At 53.1% G+C, this 19,703-nt stretch overlaps 1 protein-coding gene and 2 non-coding genes across 10 annotated transcripts; all 3 read right to left on the bottom strand.

Moving 5' to 3' along the window:
* Window positions 1-449: 449 nt before the first annotated feature.
* On the bottom strand, window positions 450-19,046 carry EIF4G1 (eukaryotic translation initiation factor 4 gamma 1). 8 transcript variants are annotated; one of them, XM_074328849.1, is made up of 34 exons: window positions 18,895-19,046; window positions 18,018-18,074; window positions 17,701-17,794; window positions 17,319-17,405; window positions 16,821-16,841; window positions 16,064-16,240; window positions 15,733-15,832; window positions 14,546-14,658; window positions 13,643-13,735; window positions 13,374-13,440; window positions 12,247-13,068; window positions 11,898-11,986; window positions 11,625-11,811; window positions 11,408-11,541; window positions 11,125-11,283; window positions 10,790-10,978; window positions 10,445-10,642; window positions 10,076-10,222; window positions 9,642-9,878; window positions 9,366-9,470; window positions 9,093-9,252; window positions 8,783-8,883; window positions 8,120-8,222; window positions 7,797-7,899; window positions 7,332-7,564; window positions 7,070-7,188; window positions 6,805-6,977; window positions 6,376-6,501; window positions 6,139-6,220; window positions 4,402-4,500; window positions 4,153-4,287; window positions 3,958-4,039; window positions 3,677-3,817; window positions 450-1,067 (listed from the first exon to the last, which is right to left on the bottom strand). In XM_074328849.1, the coding sequence occupies exons 3-34, from the start codon at window positions 17,758-17,760 to the stop codon at window positions 886-888; spliced, it is 4,824 nt and encodes a 1,607-aa protein (XP_074184950.1). In that variant the 5' UTR covers window positions 17,761-17,794; window positions 18,018-18,074; window positions 18,895-19,046; the 3' UTR covers window positions 450-885. The 8 variants fall into 8 exon arrangements, with proteins under 8 accessions (XP_074184950.1, XP_074184957.1, XP_074184962.1 ...); XM_074328856.1 differs by having other exon boundaries at window positions 10,790-10,975; XM_074328861.1 differs by lacking the exon at window positions 16,821-16,841.
* On the bottom strand, window positions 8,971-9,045 carry LOC141568102 (small nucleolar RNA SNORD66). Its single transcript, XR_012491115.1, has one exon. It is a non-coding gene; the product is annotated as a small nucleolar RNA SNORD66 (small nucleolar RNA).
* Window positions 9,522-9,592, bottom strand: LOC141568103 (small nucleolar RNA SNORD66). Its single transcript, XR_012491117.1, has one exon. It is a non-coding gene; the product is annotated as a small nucleolar RNA SNORD66 (small nucleolar RNA).
* Window positions 19,047-19,703: the final 657 nt, after the last annotated feature.

The following is a 19,703-nucleotide window of genomic DNA, read 5'->3' as shown; positions in this document are numbered from 1 at the left end:
GGGCACGCACCGGACCCAGGCTGCCAGTCACACTGCACGGACAGGGACAGTAGACCTCTGCATCCAGCCCCTTCGTTTTACAGATGAGACCTTGAAACCATAAAGGGCTTTGCCGGCTATAAACAGCCTGAAACCCAAGACCTTCTACACGCAAAGGGGTCTGGAGCACATTGTTAAGAGCAAAACCAGCTAAGTGTGTTCTATGAAGTACTACACAGCTACTGTCTCTTCCTGTCCTAATCAGGGCACCCCACCACATCCATTTTGAGGGCCCCACCCTCCAGGAAAGTGACGTCCCCACCCTACACAATTATGGACAGGGGAAAAGGAAAGAGGGGTGCCAGGTTACAGGAACAGTGCTATAGGTGAGTGCCAGCTCTTGAAAGGAGGCTGCCCATTGATCCATACCTTCTCCAGAGGGAGTAGGCCACAAAGTACAGGCAGTGAGCTTAATTGAATTCATGTTTAATAATTACAGGCACCGTGCCCCCCTTCCCCCTGCCCAGGCAGCAGCAGGGGTGGTGCAGGGGCTGGGGCATATGCCCCCAGCAGCGAGGACGGCAGTCCCAAGAGTGATTTTCAGAAAATAAAAAAAGGACCTCAGGGGCAGGCAGTGGTGCCCCCCCCCAAGACACACCAAATTTCAAGACTTTATATATATCTCTGTGCCCCAAGGGGAGGAGAGGGACACTTGGCAGCATCCTGGAGGGGGCCCCAGGCAGCCCCAAGCCATCCTGCGTCTTCAGCCATTTTATTAGCTTAGACACCACCGCACTACAGGCACCCACTGCCGCCGCCACTGCTGCTGACTCCCCTGCAGTCCAGGCGGCTGGCTGGGCCATCCGAGTGTCCATGGGGCTCCAAGTCCCCGGCCCCACCCCGCCCTCAGTTGTGGTCAGACTCGTCCTCTGCCTCACGAAGCCACTTGAAGAAGGCTGTGACAGATTTAAGGGCCACGCCCTTGCCCTGCTGCTCAGCAGGGTCCTTGCTACTCTCCCAGCTGTAGAAGGCGTCCTCCTTCACCACGTCCTCATCGTACAGCTTATCAAAGAACGTCCGAAGCAGGTCTGCAAGCAGGCAGGACAGAGTTAAGGGGCGTACTGCCCACAGCGACCCCATCCCATCTGCAAAGGATCCCTCCCCAAGCTCCAATGTTAAAACAAAACTCTTGACCCACCATCCTGACAACTGTGTCTGACCATTTCAAAGTGACTAGGTCTCTAATAGGAAGCTAATAATCTCTTGATCTAAGAGACAGGAATCAGTCACTTGGCCAAACCTTACAAATCTGCCCAGCCTCACCTCAGCAGCTTCAAATTTCTCCATTCACGATATGTTTAATGGAAAAAACTACATGCAGAATTGGTACTCCTGAATTAGGGAAATTACAAAAGTCCCAGCTGTTATCACTGACAAGTCTAGGGTATAACCTAGAACATCCACTGGCCCCCATTAGATTCTGACAAACTCTCAATCCCAATTTCCTTTTAACTTTCCACACATCTGAACATACACACCCTCTCTGACACTTTTACATGTGCTACATTTTTTGGCAAGAACATCCTTTCTCTTGTCACCTTCCTGGTGAACTCCTTTAGGATCAATTCAAGCATCTCTTGCTCTGACCCTCTTTCTCCCTCACCCACTGGCTACTACCCTTTCCAAGCATTTGTCCTATAACCCTGACCACAACTGATTCCCTTCCCCACACTGCACTGCCAGTATTTCCAAAGCAAACTTAATGCTTCTAAAAGCAAGAGGCTGAGTAGTGAATACATTTCTTCTGAATAAAGAAATGAACACAGCGTAAGATCTAGAGTCCATTTGTGAAATACTGAGCCATTTATGTAAGCCAGGACACCCTCAAATCTATGTACAGCCGCCACCTGTGGACAACCCCCCAACTCCTGTACCACTGCAACAGCAGCCGGTCACTTATCCCAAACGTGTGCTCTAAGTCTCATGCATACCCATCCTAGGGACCCTATATGATCGATTATCCACTCTGCCCTGTATTTTTAAGCCCAAGTTTCTCCAATCTCAACATAAAAGGCCTCCTTTACAACCACTATCTCCTACAACCAAACAAAAGATTTTTGTCTTTTGACAACAGATTGAATTCAGATTTTGTCTATATTTGTTGTTTCCTTTTTCCTGTCTCAGTCGAATTTTACTCAGTTCTTTCCAATCCACATTCTGTCCCTTGCTCCACCAAATATTTCTGCCAGGGTGGCCTCCATGTTTTTATATTCCAGTAGCCCTTAACTTTCAGGTCTCCGCCCATGGGACTCTCAAGTAGCGTCTTGCATTACTGACCACTTCACTCTCCTAAAATTACTGTCCTTTGTTCATAGGACCCTGTTCGATGATTCCCTAGCTGTGGGTCCTGCACTTCAAGGTGCCATCTTAGGCTCTCAACACTCTCCCTCGGGCAATCCTGTGTCTTCTTGTGACTTGCATGTGCCAGCAACTCATTGATGAACCTCCACCCCTGACCTCTTCGTCTCCAAATGAATCCACACAGCCAGCTGTCTGCCAGCATCCCTGATCACCGCTACCCCCAGACCACAAATTCATGATGACCAAACAACTCAGTCCAGTGCTTCCTACCACCCAGTGGATGGTGCCACACTATCACCTCACCTGCTAAAACCATACTGGGAGTCATATGACTTCTGATCTCTCATCACCCTCTCCCAGGCCAGTGCGTCTTAAAACTGCCCACTCCTCTCCCATCTCCACTGTCACAGGCAAGGCTGAGCCACTACCAACAACACTCCTGATCTGCTGATCCTGCCACATTCAGTCACCCCCATTCCAAACCACTCTTCCCACTATTGGCCAGGATGATCTAAAAACTAACATAGAATTTTTTTATTCCTTGCTTAAAAATCCCAAAGGCCTCTTCCTGTCCTGAGGCTAAAACCCAAAATTCGTCCCATGGCTTACACAGCCCTGTGTGACCTGGCCCATGTCCATCTTGCCTCATATATGACTGGTTACTTGCTCTCCCCCAATGGCCTTCCTTCAAAAGTTCTTTTACCTTGTGTCCAGTTCTTTTTACTTCAGGGCCTTCCTTTACATACAGTTCCTTTGTTCTAAGTCTCTCCCCATCCCATTTGTCAATTCCCACTCATTCTCCCTCAGACTAGGTGTACCCTCCAGACCCATCTTCCAATACTTATCACTGTTATAGACTCCAGGCCAGCACAGAAACTGTGCGTGACTTACTCACTGTAATATCCAGGGCTTTGGCACGTACCCATTTGCTGAAAGCACACAACCTCAGGCATGTTAACCTAAGCCTCGGTCTTTCAAATATGAAAAAGAGGGTAACACCATCTACCCTAAAACAATACTTGTGAGGATTAAATAAGGGAAGAAAAGCACCTCAGCCCTGTGCCAGGCAGAGGAAAACGTTACCATTTATCATCTCTGCACTCCTGACACCTAACAGCTAGCTGGCTAAGCACAAAACAGGTAGCCAGCCTTCAAGGCTGAGTCTAACTCCTTCCATTGGTAGGCAAGGAAACAAACATCACAGAGGTCAAGAACCAACCATCAGAGCATTTTGCTGTCCAATGACCACCCAACCTTTCCGGGGTTGAGGCGCTTTCCATGACTGACCCCCCTTCCCCCGCCCCGTCCCGTCCCATCCCTCCAGCCTGGCTCTTACTGGCGGGCTGCTCTAAGGTCACTACAAGGGCCTGAAGGGCGTAGAGTGCCTGCAGCTCCTTCTGCTCATCACATAGGTATTTCTGTAGCAATTTCGCTCGTGCTTTCAGCACCTCAACATTCACTCGGAGCGGAGTTTCAACTACAGGAAGGAAGACACGGATAAGTGGAGTAACACACCCTCAGCCTGGTTCACAACCAGGAGGCACAGACCAAAAACTCCCTCCCTTCATTTGTCTGTTGGGCCCACCCTTGCCCCGCCATCTCCCTGGCTCCTCTTACAGATAATTGCGGAATAGCAGACAGTTGTCATGAGGGCTCGAACAAACGTGTTGGATGCTACCTGCTGCTCACTCAGGTTGGCCTGTGCAGGAGAAAGAAAAATACATGGTCCACAAGTTCTCACTGTATCTCCATCACCACACCAAGAACCACCTCTCCTTTATCCCTCTCTCCCAATACCCAGGAGAAACATACTTCTATCCAGTCAAACACGCGCTGGTTACTGCTGCTCTCCTTGAGCAGCTTCTCCAGTTGCCTGCTCAGCTCCTCGGAGGAGAGCAACCTCTGGCCAGGGACTTCTGACTCCTCTCCCAGGGTATAGTCCACTTTCTGCAAGTCAAACGGCCCATAGTCAGGAGGGAAGTGTACCAAGTGAGTGAGATGAGGAAAGAGGGAGAAGACCGGCCAGCCCCACATGGAGTTAACCTAACGGCAGCCACAAACCTGTTCAGTGACGAAGGCACCAATGTCCTGGCCTTCAGGTAGAAATTCTTTCCAGCTGAGTCCAGCCTCTCGCCACAATGCCCCCACCTTTTTGGGACCCTGAAAAACAAGACCAACTCAGCAACTCTCTCTCTTCAATAATCTAACAGCCCCACAAATGGTCTCCATCAGATACTTACTCCAAGTTCACTAGGTGCCTACTAGGGGCTAGGATCTCAGGATGCTACCGAGGTACCAAATAGGCACAGTCCCTCCACAACTAGTCTAGCACTGGACACAGACTTCAGTCCTAGACACGAGAACTCACCCACCGCAGTGCTATGAGGCTGGTGGGGGATGACCTAAGAGTCTCCAGGAAAAATGTTCATTAGCTTCCACAAGATTCTCAAAGAATTATTGGACCACAAAAGATATACAACTAAATCCAAATATCTTATTCCAGCTTTCCACACTCATCTGCCTTTTTCTAAAATAGTTTAGTTTTTCATTATTCCAAGTAACAATGCTTATGGGAGAGGAAGACTAACAAGTATGTTTGTTTCCCAAGTCCAGAACATTTTAGAAGCAGATATACCCCCCACCCCCAATGCAAACGAGAAATCTTCACACAAACAGCAGTCAGCCCATTTTCTGTACAAGGCAAGAGATTCTGAAGGCATTATTCTTTTATAACAGATATTCAAAATGACGACATCAACCCTTAACACGTTGCGTACGGATCACGAGAATCTTCACGAGGGATTTAAACCCCGCCATACGCAACGTTGTTAATAAGATAGTAGCTCGTGGACTTTAAAGATGCCCATTTTAACACCACTAAAATGGAGCTGTCTCACTGCTGATATGTTACATTTAAAAAATATGACCATAAGTCTTTTCTTAGCAGAGCATAAACACATCCTATAATCTATGGCACCATACGTTCAATAAAAACACCTAAGTAGTTCAATATGCTTTTTTTTTTTTTTTTTAAAAACAAAACAAAAAAAAACCACAAATCATCCTGGTACATATTTCTACCTAAAACGATTAATATGCTACCGAAGGAACAATTCCTTTCAATTCAAAGTCTCACTCTTCCGGGTTCCAGATAGCTGAACTCTTTTGAAACTGCACTTTCCAAGTTCTCACTACCAACATCTCACTGAGAAGCTGGAAGGTACCACACCCAGCTTGCCTTTCCCATCTTTCCACATGCTAGTCACCAATTAACTTTCACAAGGCAGCTTCAGTGCCCTTCCAGGAAAGCTTACTGTCGTGAACATTACCAAACACACTCCTCTGCAACCTCACAGTACTTTAAAACATTCCATTTCAAGTACTTTATTTCACGCTTTATTACACACTGTTGTTTTTATGAAGCTGTCATTTCTTACTTTTTTCTCTTCCAACTTGTTTCCTGTGTTTTATTCACTGTTGTATTCCCAGGGCCCAGTATGTGGTAAATGTTTTAGAAAAACAAAAACAAAACACTAGTTGAATGAATGAATGAATCAATCAATCAACCAATCAAGAGCCTAGGGTCTTAGATTCCCATTCTCCTGCCTCGTCCAGAAATCACAAGAGGACTGGTCGGAGGGAGTGTGCCAGCCTCTAAGGTACCAACACAACAGTACCATCTCCATTAACCCCATTCTACCAAAGGACCATGAGGCGTCAGGGTCACCACAAGTAGCCCAAACCGCACGGTGCCAAGAGAAGTCCTGAACGCATCACCCCCGAAAGGCTCTCACTCACCACGCTTTTGCACAGGAGCCCCAGGATCTCCAGCAACAGGGAGGCAGCTTTGCCCAGGGGCCTCAGAGGCTTCGTAATCTCCCTGTAAGAAAACTCAGTGTTCATAGCCTCTACAAAAAGCTCTCAACACACTACCTCATCTTTCCCTAAACCAGGTGTGGAACCTTCCACTCCTCCCTTCCCTCTCCCCTTTCTTTCTGTCTTTATCCTCCCTCAATTCCACCAAACGGAGCTCACCTGAACAGCTCCCCCATGGACACGCCACCATCCTGCAGAATCGGCGTCACCAGTTCTGCTAGGTAGAGCCACACATGGGGGATGTCGATTTCCATGTCTTCAGCCAATTCTAGGACTTCATACAGCCTACAAAGGGAATTCAAATCAGGACATTCTAGAAAAGAGGAGCCAGGCCCTGACCCTTCTTCTGGGTCAACAAGGCATGGCTAAAGGATCAACTGTGGAGCCCCTCAAGAACATTTCCTCAATCAACATGGGGCAATTATCTCCTTCTTGTCGTCCTTAGATGGCTCACACCCATCCCTGCCAAAAGTAATGTTGACCAGGATGGTTGAGGAGCCTACACTCTTACCCAAGGATCCACAGGCCTTACAAAGGAGGGAAATCTGTGGGTATGTAAAAGTGGAGGCCCACAGAAGTCAGTCTTACCCTTGGTAGTACTGAGCAGTGGAGAGGTGCCCGGCACTGAGCAGCTGGTGCAGCAGCCGCCCCATATGTTCACGAGCAATGGTGCTGCGCTCCAGTGTGGACTCGATGCCATGCCGGACAAAGATAAAGAGCAGGGAGGGTGAGGCCAACTCCTGCACACACTGCACTGCCTCCTGCGGGGGCACAGGGTGGAGGAGGGAGAACAGTTGGCGTGTGACCCACCCCCCACCCCTCTGCCACCACTCAGCTCCCTCCCACTGCCAACCTTCATGTCATTGAGGTGGAGGTATTCCTCAATGATGGCCTTGGATTTCTTCTCCATCTCCTCCTCAGACAGCACAGCCTTTGGGGGGCTTACCGGGGGGAGGGTGGCTTCTCGCTTCACTGAGGGGATACAAAACAGATCAGAGACTCTTCAGTTCCCGTCCTCCCAGCAAACGGGGTATGAGCTCTGAAGACGGTGTGGGGACTGGCAAATCCCAAAACAGCGCACACCACTCCCCTCGTGTCCTCTCCTAGCTGCTTACCGGCATCCCGCCCACGGTCCCGATCCTCTGAGAGGCTGGATGCCTTGCGCAGCCCCTCAGGCTGGGAGGGCCGCTCTCTACTCCGCTCCTCCACCTCCTTGCTGAAACTCCGCTTGGTGGCAGGTGTCCGAGAGCGATCAAGGCGGTCCCCACGGTCACCTCCCCGTTCACTCCGTTCTAGGCGGTCTCCCCTGTCCCCAGCTTTCTCACCGCGTTCCCGACTCAAGCTACTCCTGGAAGAAAGACAAGCACATGGTCTCTCACCTGTACTACCCAGGCGCTCTTTCCTTTAACTACCCAACCTGCTGAGCAATGGTTGGGCCTTGTTCTTGGCACCAGGAAAACTGCCCCAATCTCAAGCAAGGGCCCCTGAACGTTGGAGGTGTTAAGGATTCCTATGGCAACAACCCAAACCCAATCATGGTCCTCTCCGTGTGAAGAACAAAGACACCTAGAAAACCTCACCTCTGGGACACACGCCTGTTTTCTGTGCTTTCTGTAGGCGCTGCTTGTTGAAGGGCTGAGAAGCGATTCAAGGTACTAGTAGCTGGACGAGCAGCTTCTGATGCTGAGGAGGCAGAAAAGCAAGATTAAAACCTCCATTTTCTTACATCCTATCACCTACTTGCCAGTTTAGGACACTTGGAACTAATCCCAACACTAAAGCTTACCAAGTAGACAGCCCCTGGATTACCCAACCACTCTGTACCGAAAGCCTCCCAGAGACAAAGCTCTACCCTCAGGAGCTAATAAATAAGCACACAGCTCTTTACAGTGACCTCCCATACCTGCGTCGGAGGGCTTGGCTCCTGAGCCTCCACTGCTGCCCTTGCCCCAGCTCAATCGCCCTCCAGGTGCGAAGAGCTGGTTGTTAGAATCAATGGAGCCAGGCTGAGGAAGGAAAGGAAGTGGAAAGTCATGGGTCTAACTGGCTAACTGGCCTCAGCCACACACAGCCACGAAAGGCCTAGACCAGGGGCCAAGAAAACTTTTCCCGTAAAGGGCTAGGCAGTAAATATTTTAGGCTTTGCAGCCACACAGTTTCTATTCCAACTCCTCAACACTGCCACTGTCACGTGACAGCAATCACAGACGATACTTGAAGGGAATGAGTGTGGCTGTGTTCCAATAAAACTACGGACATTGAAATTTAAATTTCACATACTTTCACATAACAGTATTTACTTTTCCCAACCGTTAAAAATGTAAAAACCATTCTCAGCCTGTGGGAAGTACAGAAGCAGGGAATGGGCTGAATCTGGTGTGCGCATCAGTTTGCTGACCACTGAGGGGCCAGAAGCAATGTGAATACACCCCTCTAGTAATCTAACCAGTTAGTCCAAGAGGGAAAATGCAGCTGTAACCTTCCCCACCTCAGGGAGTCAGGGGACTAAGACCCAGTTGTGTCTTCACCCTCCATCCACATCACCCCTTCCGACACACAGTCCTACCTTCGTGATCTTGGTGAGTCGTGAGGTGTCGATAGGGCGGCTGCCCTTACTGATGGGGACCGTGTTCCAGCCGCCATCATCCACAAGGGGAAGGCCGCGGGCTGGGACGGAAGGAGAGCACATGGGAGCTGTGAGTGAGGCCGGCAGCCCTGGCCCTCGGGCCGCCCCAGCCCCAGCCCCAGCCTCGCTTCCTCAGATCCTCAGCTCCATCATGGGGTTCAGTGGCCCAGACACGTGGCACTAAGAAGAAGTCATCAGGGGAAGCACAGGCCCTCACACTGCCCGCCCCCAAGCCTGGCCCCCAACTCACTGAGCGGTGGGCCTGGGGGGCCGCCCCGCCGCTTGTCGCCGCCCTTGGCCATCAGCTGCTGTACTTTGATGTGCTCCCGGTGCTCCTCCAGCTCCGCCTCCTTGTGGATCTGGTCAATGGTCTTGGGACCCTGGTCCCCCCGGCGTGGCACCCAGTTGCTCTGTGGGGACAGAGGCATTTAAGACACCAGAGGGCCAAAGCAGTGTCGGCAAATGGGGGCTGTGAGGGCAGAGGCAGAGGACTAGCGAGCGACGGCAAGGAGGGGACACACACCCGTCGCAGATCCAGCACATCCTGCAGCATAAAGCGGATTCGGGATGAAGTCTTCTTCTCCTTAATGATTTTTTCCATCTGGTTGAAATATTGATCCATTCGGGGCTAGGGAGAAGCAAAGGGATCAGGCCAGGAACTTCTAATCCCTTACCTCCAGCTGCAGGCCCTCAGCTCCATCACTGTGGCTCAGTGGCCCCGACACAACAGGGAGTGTGTCAGCGCACAGCAGGCCCCGCGCGCTTCAGCCTGTCCCCCTCCACCTCCAAGGACTCCTACCTTGGCTTTTTCAAAGTCCAGGTCTTTGCCGATGGTGGTGAGCAGACGGCAAAGGCATTCGAGGGACTCTTCGTCATGGTTCTTAAGTAGTTTAACCACGCAGTCGTGCATTATGGCCTCTGTCAGCATCTTCAGCTTGAACAACTCCCCGATGAACTTGATATTCCCTAAAGAGCGCCGTCGGGCTATGTCGCGAGCCTCTTCCAGCTCTTCCTTCAGGCGTCCCCGTTCCTCTGCCTACCAGTCATGGGACAGGGATCACATCAAAAGATACCCAGCCACACAGCTAAAACCCTCTCCTACATATCGAATATCTAAACTCAGCAACAACCACTCATATCCTAAGGCAGAGACACCCCCAAACTACTCTCCCCACCCCCAACTCTACAGCTGAGGGGCATCTGGCTGGGCAGTGGAGTTGGGTTTTCTCTTACTGTAGCAGCTTCGTCCATCTCTTTCTGCTTCTTCTCAAAAACTTCATCATCATCTTTGTCTTTTTCAAACTCCTTCTGACATCGATTCAACAACAGTTTTCGAAAGTTCACAGTCACTGTTGGCTTTTCTGTAGTGGGCACTTTGAGCTGTATGTTGAAGAGGATGTCACATTCAGACTAGTCCAGGACAGGAAGGCCCTCCCAGAATCTTTAACTACCTAACCCAGGAATACCTCTAGCCCCAGCCCTGCCTCCTCCTGGCTGCCATCAACAGCACAGGCTGGAGGAGAAGCAAGAACTGGACTCAAGGAGTCTTGGGAACAGAAGCGGAAGCCAGACCACAAGGTTTAGAAAACAGTGGAAACTAACCGCCATGAGGCAGCGGCACATGTTGGCATAGGCCACAGAGAAGTTGGGTTCTGAAATGGCCTTCTCGAAGATGAGGTCAATGACCCCTTTGAGGCGTTCCTCCGTGTCGATAGCCAGCTGCGTCACCTGCTTCATCAGCTGCTGAAACATCTGGGGTGTCAGCTTATTCAGAATGGAGCGCACCCTGCGGAACAGGTCCTGGTGGGGAGAAGGCACAGAGCAGACACAGGATCCAGTGAGCCTCAGAACAGAGGCCACTGGGAGGGATTAGAAAGGGTGGTGGGGACTTAATGCAGATGAGGATGAAACAGAAGCAAAAAAGCCAAGTTGGCCAAAAGTTGGTACCTGGGTTTTGCTGCCATCAGCATCCTCTTCCCCTCGGTCCTTATCAGCGGCCGTCCGCTTGCTGCTAGGTTTCCAGGCCTTTTCTGCTTTGTTCAGTTTTATATCTTCAGTCATTAACACTGTGGCAATAATCTTGCGTGGCTCCTTTCGGGGGCCCTGCTGAGAGCGCCGGGGTCCCAGACCAGCCTGCTAAATAAGGGAAGGTACAGAAGTAGTCAGCACACTCGAGACACCACCACCACACATCTCCAAGGCTGACTTCTTCCCACCCCCTAACCAGAGGGCCACACCCCCACTCCCCTTGCCCATCTGCCCCTCTAGTCAGTCCCACTCACCGGCCCTCGGGGCAGCTCCCCACCTGGCCCACCCCTTGGGGGCCCACGGTTGCTGAGGGCTGGTCGGCCAAGGTTGGCAAAGGATGGAGTGAAGTCTGGCCCACAGTTTATGCCTTGAAGTCTAGTGGGATCCAGTGGCCGCAGTGGTGTTTTATTGGCCTGTGAAGAGGACGGAGAAGGTATCAGAAACAGGCCAGGGCTACTGACTGTTCTTTCAGGACCTCAGGCTCCTCCCAAGCCCACCAGTCAGCACCGAGTTAGCCTCCCCCTCAAGCCCACCCACCTTCTCCAACACCACGTCGCTGATATGGGGCAGCCCCTCTGGCTTCTGCAGACTGGCAAAGATGAACTGAAAGCCAAGCAGGAACTCACGGTCATAACGCTTTTTTTCCTCAAGGTTTAGAGGTTTCCACTGATCTGCAAGAAGGACGGGATGAACTATTATTGTCTCCCGGGGCCCTAACAAGAGCAGCCCGCATCCTAACCCCCCTTCAGCATACCTGACTTGTACTCGTACTTCTGCTCCGCAGGCTGGATGTTCTCAGCGTTGTGAATTTTGTCCTCCTTTGAGTCCCAGGTCTCCTCTGAGTCTTCGGGCCGTGGGGGCTCACTGCTGCCCTCAGGCTCTGGGCCGGGATTATTGCCTACGGGAGGCTGATTTTCCACCTCTGGTACTCCCGGGTTCACCTGCAACCACAGGAACATTCTGTCGGTTGTAGTACGACCAGTTCCACACCCAAACTCTGCCCTCTCCCCTCCCACCGCTCCCTTACCTCCTTGAAGGCATCTAGAAGGTCTCCTACAGCTTCCTTCTTATTGAGCTCCTTAATTTTCCGTCTCCTCTTTGGCACAGATACTGCCACTATTTAGGGGGGGAAAAGGACAAAGGAGTGGGAATAACTTAAGGAGTACCCCTAACTCTTGGGAAGAAGAAAAAGCAGCCACTGTGTAAAATTTCCCCTTTCCATTACACCCTCTCTAGAGTTAAAATTCCTTAATCTAGTTTAGTTTCCATCACAGGGCTTCTTACCCAGTCACAATGGCACAAATGAAAGATTACCAATGAACAGAAAGAACCACACCCTCCGCCTGCCCCACCTCTACCATCCAGCCACACCTCACCTGGGGTGGCTGCTGCTGCCTCCAAACTCTGGGACAGGTGGGCTAGAACAGGGGTGCTCTCTGGGGGGAGCAGTTCCTCTCCTCCCTTCTCACTCTCAGCTTCTCCTTCTTCTTCCTCTTCCTCCTCTTCTTCCATTTCCTCCTCTGGAGCAGGGGAAGTAGCTGGAGGAGCCATAGCTGGAGTGGCAGAGAGGACGGCGGGGGAAGCCACTGGTGCTGCCACTTCCTTGGCCGGCTCCTGTGGCTCACTGACGGGGCTTAAGTCCTCAGCTGGTGGCGAGGGGGCTCCGTTGAGCAGTTCCTCAGGTTGGGCAGTTGGAGCAATGGGCGTGGGGGACTCAGAGGGACAAGCCAGGAGAGGAAGAGGGGCAAGCTCTGGGTTCGACTCCAGCTCTGGTTCCAGATCCTCGGATGGAATCGTGCCGTTAGGCTCAAGAAGCACTTCCGCCTTGGGAGATGCCAGGGGGATGGCAACCTGGAGAGGACTGGAAGAGAACTCAGACTCTGGAATTGGTTTGCTAAGTGTCACTTCTACTTCCAGTATGGGTTCAGCGAGGGGAGTGGGCTCTGGAGAGAGGCAATACGGCTCCCCAGTCTCACGGGGCACAGAAGTTGATTCTTCTACAGACATCTGTATCATCCCCGTTGTCAGAGTGTCCCCAGGAATAGAAAGGACTGCGAGATTAGGCTCAGACCCTGGTTCCAAGATTGGGGGTGGTGACGGGGTCGGAGAAGGTGATGAAGGCTGGGATTCTGAAGGGCTGTGCTCTGTGCCAGGCAGCCCCGACCGGCCCCCAATGATTGCTCCCTGTGACCGGTCATCTGCACCACAGGAGAGAAGAATGAGTAATTAAAGGCAAGTCCTTCACTGCTGTGGTTTCTCTTCCTCCCTGCCAAGACATTCCTAACCTATCCATCCACCACTACCCCCCCGCCACCACCACCATGCCACAATCTTCTCCCACCTTTTCCCTTTTCAGCCAAAAACCAATCTACCCTCAAAATTCCACTACCTGAAACCTACATCATTCTTTTCTGGCACCCGGTTCAAGTCACCCCCACCTCCCTGGCATTTTACATTGTTACATTCCTCCCCCATAAAAGTTCTGCCCCACGTGCCCACGTACCTGGCCGGACAACGACAGCAACCTGGGGTGTCTCCCCATTAGCTTGAGGCTCCAGACTGCCTCCCGTCTGCAGGACACAAAGGGTTACCAAGTTTGCCCTGCAGAGTCCCACAACCCTTCTTTACTAGGGCCATTTCTACTTTAGCTCTGCCTAGAAATCCAGGAAAGCAGGGAAATAAATCCCTCAGTGAAGGAAAAGACCAAGGGACCTGGGATCCAGGGCAGAATTGCCATCCCAGCCAGGGCATTACTCAGAGAGCAGACAGTACCTGGGGAGGGGTGGGTGTGGAGGCGGTTCGCGCCCCAGACATAATTTCCTCCGTGATATCCTTCCCTCCTTGGTTTGGATCTCGAATTCGGATCTGGGGAAAGAAAGCTATGGGGTAAGTGGGAAGCAGGAGGAGCCCACGTCTCTGCCCTGCCCCACTCCTAAGACTCTAGACCAACCCTCCACCCCCTACTGGGAAGCAGGTGGGTGGGGGCCAGAAACCCCATGAGTTCTACTGTCAACCCATCTGGCTGCTCTTGTCATCCCTGCCCTGGCTCCCACCCCTCAGAGGCCCTTGACCTCACAGAGCCACCCGTACATCATAATGCCCCTCCCACCCTCATCCCTGCCCTACCAGCAGTCCCCCAGGCAGTGGCCGCACACCCTGGGGCCCAGGACCCCTGTCTAGCACCCATCCAGCTCACTTGTGGCTAGTCGGCCTGATCTCTGGGGGCAGGGCCCAGATCCAGTGGGTGGAGCCAGGGTGACTCAGCGGCTTCCCCAGCCCTGGCACCCTATTCTGGGCACCACGCCCAGGGCTTGAGGATTGAGCAGAGGCGTAGGCCTCAAGAGCTTCCAGGACTGGGGAGTGGGGGAGGTGGGGCCACAGAAAACAAACCATTTCTAAAGCAAGCCACCAGAAACCCCAAACCAAACACAGATCGTATGGACCCCAGAACCCAGGTCTCTCAGGAATTTCTCCACTAGCCACTTCAGGCTTCCCGTGAGCTTCTCCTACACTGTAACCTCCGTGCCTTACAGAGAACCTGAGCATTTCACAGATCCCCATTCTCTGCCCACTTCAGCTGATGAGCTCCTTCAACTTCCTGCTCCCTGACCCACAACACGCCCGACCTTGATTCTCCCTTTCCCTGATGTCCTAGGGCCCCTTGTTGCTACTCACCGTTTTCCGCTCCCTCTTGGGAGCAATCTGGGGTGGCTGGTTCATCAAAACTGGGGCGGGGGCCACACCAGGGGTATACTGCTGCACACCCTGGGCTGGGTAGTAGGCGCCAGCTTGGATGGAGGGGAGACATACACGGAAAGGAAGAATGGTGGCAGCGTCAGGGCCCAACCATATATACAAATGCCTCCTTGAGCCACCTCCCAACCCCAGAACCTCTCATCACCCACAGCCGGCCCCTTGCCCTGCCCCACCCACCTCCCCAAGGGAACTAGGTGTCTATCAAAGCTGGGGAACCAGTCTGAACTGCGTTTACAAGAATTCCTGACACTGACACACACCCCTCGTAGGCAGGCGCTCCTTTCCCACCACACACCAGCCACCAAGACTCTGGCTCTTCTTCTTCTACCCTATAAGGTGCTGTGTATGTACCCCACTACTGGGCACCACATACACATATACTCTGAGGGAGCAGCAACTATTTAACCTGAAACAGAATCACGTCTCTGGCTGAGAATGTGAAAAACAGATTTGCCAACCCTGAGCCACTCAACCTGAGTCCAGTTCCTGTCTCCAGCCCTTTACTCAGGGGCAAGGAAACAAAAAAGTAACATTATGAACCAGGCCCAGGATGAGGTAAAACGAATTCCTTAAAGCAATGGTCTCCAAAATGGGATGCACTCTTTAATCTCATCCATAATCTCCACTTGTTTGTTTTTCACAAGCAACACTAAGTGTTGTTTAAATTATGCATACGTATAAACAAACAAAAACATACACGTATTAGAGATACATACTCAAAATCTTTCCTGATGATCAAAAAATTTTGGAAACCACTGCCATAAAGAACAGACTAATCCTTTCCTAGAATGTAAATGAAAAACAGCTACAAAAACCTCCCAAATCCATGTTACAAGGACTCCCCCCAACCATGGAATGAGTGTCAGAGGGAATGTTTACTGACAGGTCCTCAAACTGGTGCCTGATCCAGTATTTCTTGAGGTGGGGAGGACTCCAACTCTCAGCAATAGGATAAAAGCTCCACCCCCCACCCCCATATGAAGCACCAATCCCTACTGCCTATCAACGCTATCATTTTCAGACCCAGAGACCAGCCTGGAAAGGATCTGAGGAACTGGTGGATTTAGACGCTCCCTGGGACTCACACCACTCCCTCCCCTGCTTACCGTAGGTCCCAAATTCTGTAGGGCTTGCACCCGGATAGAAGCTTGGGGCTCCGGGCTGCACAGGATACTGCTGTGTTGGGACAACATATGTGGAACGCCCCTGATGGAGGGGGAAGGGAGAGGAGGAGGGGAGAGAAAGAGTTGAGGGAGCTGAGCACCTTATCAGACTACAAAGAGAATGTAGGGCAAGATGGGACAAGCCAATTCTGGGCAGTGACCAGAAGGAAGTCCCACCTCTGGAGAAGAGATGGGACCAGAGGGTCAGGATAGGGGAGGTAAGGGTTGGGGTACAAGGTCCTCTGACTTCCGGTGCCTAAACCTCCAGCCTCACCTGTCCAGGGATGTAGTAGGCCCCCTGGGAGGCTGGGTAGGAGATCTGGGAAGGGATCATCATTACTTGGGATCCAGCAGGGTAGACATGGGCAGCTGGGCCAGGGCGGGCGGGGGCTGCACTCTGCACTCGGGAGGCTGCACTGCTCGGGGGCTGGGCCCGGCTAGGGTAGAAGTGCTGTCAGGAGGGAGGAAGATAGTTGATATTGGGAAGGGGAGGAAGTGGACAGCAAAATGGCCACTCCGTAATGTCTCTAGTCTGGAGAGAAGTACTGAGGGCTTCGGAGCATGGGGACCAGTCCTTCCAAGTCCCACTTGACCAAATGATGGTTAGGTGGCCTCTTGTACTCACACGTGCCCTCCACACTCAGGTATACACTTTGCACTCTCTGTTTTTACTCCCTCACTGCCATGCACACTCATATCACCCCCACCAGGCTACCCCTCCACAGTGGCTTCCTAACACCTAGGTGCATCATGCCTCAGTAAAGCCCTTTAGGGCAACCTACTCCCCAGCATGCACTGCTCCACCCGAAGTCACTGAGGAGCTAACAGCTAACATGCAAGATGCCCGGTTCCCAGGTATGCACTCTGCAAGATTTAGTCCCTAACATGCACCGGTCGGCCTCAGACTGAGGGTATGGACAGCAAACAAGTCCCCACTCTAAAGCCTCCCAGTCCCTACGTCTAGCCCCTGACTAGGGTGGAGGGTAAGCGTGAGACCAGGAGAGGGTCCAGGATTAGCAAAAGGGTATTACCTGCAGAGACCTGAATCCTCCCTGAGAGCACACGGGGACAGGAAAGAAGAGAATTATCCCCAAGGTGATAAGGGGGAAGTAAGACAGGAATCCTCCCATTTAGTGAGGAAGAATTTAGGAAACAAAGGCAAGAACCAACTAGAATGTTTATCTTACCACAGTCCAAAGAGAAAGAAGGGAAGGGGAATGGAGCAATGGCAGCCTCCCCGTAAAAGGAGGAAATAGGAAAACAGGAGCTGGCAGCAGAACCCAAAGCACTGCCCCCAATTCTCATGGCACCAGGACCCCTAGGAGTGCCACCCCCACCGAATACACACTCCCCAAGGGGCCATAAGTAATCAACAGTGCAAAGTGCAGAGCCGCATGAAAGAACAGAGCAACTGTCAGGAAATTGGGGCAGGTACAGGGCCTCCAGAGTTTCCATCCTAGGCCCAAGCTGGTCTAAGCTTTCCATGGCTCCCACCCAGATCCCCTACTCCCCTCCCCACAGCCCCTCACCTGACGGGGCTGAGAAGGCGTGTTCATTTGTGTCGCTTGTGGCGTACTGAACACCACCGGTGCTGTCTGCCCCGGGGGAAACGCTGGCTGAAGGGGGGAGACCAGAGTTCAGCAAGAGGGGAAACCCGGGTGGGGCAGAAACCCAAGCTGGTAAAGGGGAGCAGATCTGTGGCAAGAGCCTCAACAGTCCACACACCCCCTCCCCATGACAGCCAGCCCCTGGGAACAACTAGGGGCCCTGTCTCAATTTGGCAGCAGGAAGCTGCACTTTGCCCTGACACAGATGGGGGTGGGAAAATCCAGAGGGTTGGAACCTGTTTCTGACCAGCTGCTTGGTCTCCCCCACCCCCACCCCAGTGTCTGCTAATTCCTCCCTAATTACCTGTGGGAGTCCAGGGGATGGGGCAGGTGGGGGGCCTGTGGGCTGTGGAGCTTTGTTCATTTCATTTGGTGCCACATCAGGGTCCCCCCAGCACCTGTTAGGAAAGAGTGGAGCTCGGAAAGGGGAAGGGACCCAAGCTTAAGGCAAATGGAGTGGGGGAGGGGGTGAAGCAAAGGCTAGGTCCCACACCGAGCCCCGGAGGTGCCAAGGGGGTAAAGGAGCAGAAAATATACAGCTTATGTCCCCACCAACACGTTGTCAAACCCGCATCACCTCCTACCACCCCCGTCACCTGCTGAAACAACCCCCTCACTCACCCCCTCGGTTAAGAAAAAGTCCACGGTGCGGCCTACAGGTTCTGGGCATCCGAGGGCCTGGGGTTGGGAGGTGAGGGGTATCAACCTGGCTCCGCGGGGCCCAAGACCAACCAGACCGGAAATTCCAGGTCTCGCTGGCACCAGGCTCCCGGATCACAAACGGAGCTAGCAGCTTCGGCCGTGGTGTCCCCACCCCCCACCTGGGGACACCGGGTTCGGGGTCTGGCCCAGGGGCACACAAGGCACGCCTGCCGCGGGTGGCCGCGGGGGCACCCGCGCGGGACCAAAGGCAAAGCCTGCCGCCGCCCAGAAGCGGAGGCCAGGAAGGGCGGGAGTAGGGCCGTAAAAGGCCAGGCGGGCGGCGGCCGAAGAAGAGCCGGTTTCAAGCAAGTGAGGGTCGGCCTGGAGGGCGGGCGGGGCCGGGGGCTCCTCCCTGCCCGCCGCCGCCGCCTCCCTCTCCTGCGCCCTCCCTGCGCAGAGCCGGCCAGTGCCAAAGAACAACGTGTCACTTCCCGGCGGCCGGGCCGCAAAGGGGGGAGGGGGCGGCGGGCCCGGAGCCGGGGTGCCTGCGTCCGCCGGGCCTCCTCGGGTTGGGCCGCAGTGGCACTTCGCGGCCGGCGAACCCGGCGCCCTCCCAGGCCACTGGGACCGCATATTCCGGCCCTGCGCTCCCCCACCCCCACCCAGCGGCCAGGCCGGGCCAGGCCGAGCACACGTGGGCCGGAGATCGGGCCCTGGCGGGCCGGGGCCCGGACTTGAGCCGCGGAGCCTGGGCGCTGGGGCGGCGGCACAGAGTGGCCGGTCCCGGCCCGGATGGCGGCGGATGCGGGGGGAGGGGGTGGGGGGGCCGGGTCGGGCCCGGACATGGCGGCTTTACCTTCAGTCTCCTTCAGTCCGCGCGGCCGAGCCCCACGCAGCCGCACAGACGTAGTCCACAACCATTTCCGGCTCCCCGCACAGATCCCGCTCGGCGGCCACCGCTTCTCCGCAGGCGCAGCCGGCGCCCCCACGTGACCGGCGCAAAGGGCGGAGTCGCGCCCGGCGCCGCGGAGCACATGGGATTTGCCCCGCCTCGTCATGTGACAGCCACTGCCCGCCCCCCATGTCCCCTCCCGAACTTTAGAACTCCCAGACAGACCCCTTTCTGAGTTTCTGTTCCGCGGTTCTTAGTTCATTCATACCTTGAGCAAGCAAGCGTTTATTGAGTGAGTCTTCAGTGCTAGATAAACTGCTGGCTGGGGGCCTAGAATCATGAAATTAAAGACTCAGTCCTGCCTAAGTAAATCGTGGTACGAATACGGAAAGAAATACCAATTATGCAGCCTTCGAAAATAATGTGGATTATTGAAAGAGCTTAATCGAATGTTATGCTAAAAGAATTGAAATATTCTAACTAGGGAATTCATGTGACTAGATTTGTTTTTCACAAAGTTCAGCCACTCCCAGGGAGGGTAAAAAACTCAATCATGGAAAATTCAGAATGATGGGAAAAGTAATCCCAAGACCCCTGCCCGGTTGCCAAAAGGTTTGGGACACCAGAAGGGTCTGTACTAGAGTCAAATCCACGTAGTCAAAATCAGATAGCTTGGTTTCAATCCAAACTATTTACTCCCTGACAATGTACCTACTACCTACCTACTACTTCCCATTGTAAAATGGGAAGAAGCCACTGATGCTTTCTCTCAC

Source organism: Rhinolophus sinicus, linkage group LG01 (assembly GCF_036562045.2).
Source record: "Rhinolophus sinicus isolate RSC01 linkage group LG01, ASM3656204v1, whole genome shotgun sequence".
NCBI classification, from domain to species: Eukaryota; Metazoa; Chordata; class Mammalia; order Chiroptera; family Rhinolophidae; genus Rhinolophus; species Rhinolophus sinicus.
The sequence above is the reverse complement of the archived record's forward strand: the minus strand, read 5'-3'. Positions and strand labels throughout refer to the sequence as shown.

What these genes read in the sequence shown, in the direction of transcription:
- EIF4G1 (XM_074328849.1), bottom strand. Translation starts at nt 17,760, where the DNA reads ATGAACAAAGCTCCACAGCCCACAGGCCCCCCACCTGCCCCATCCCCT. An exon ending in ATGTGCTGGATCTGCGACGG is followed by an intron (nt 9,253 to 9,365) that starts GTGTGTGTCCCC and finishes CTGTCCCCACAG; the next exon opens with AGCAACTGGGTGCCACGCCG. An exon ending in GGACCGTGGGCGGGATGCCG is followed by an intron (nt 7,189 to 7,331) that starts GTAAGCAGCTAG and finishes GTATCCCCTCAG; the next exon opens with TGAAGCGAGAAGCCACCCTC.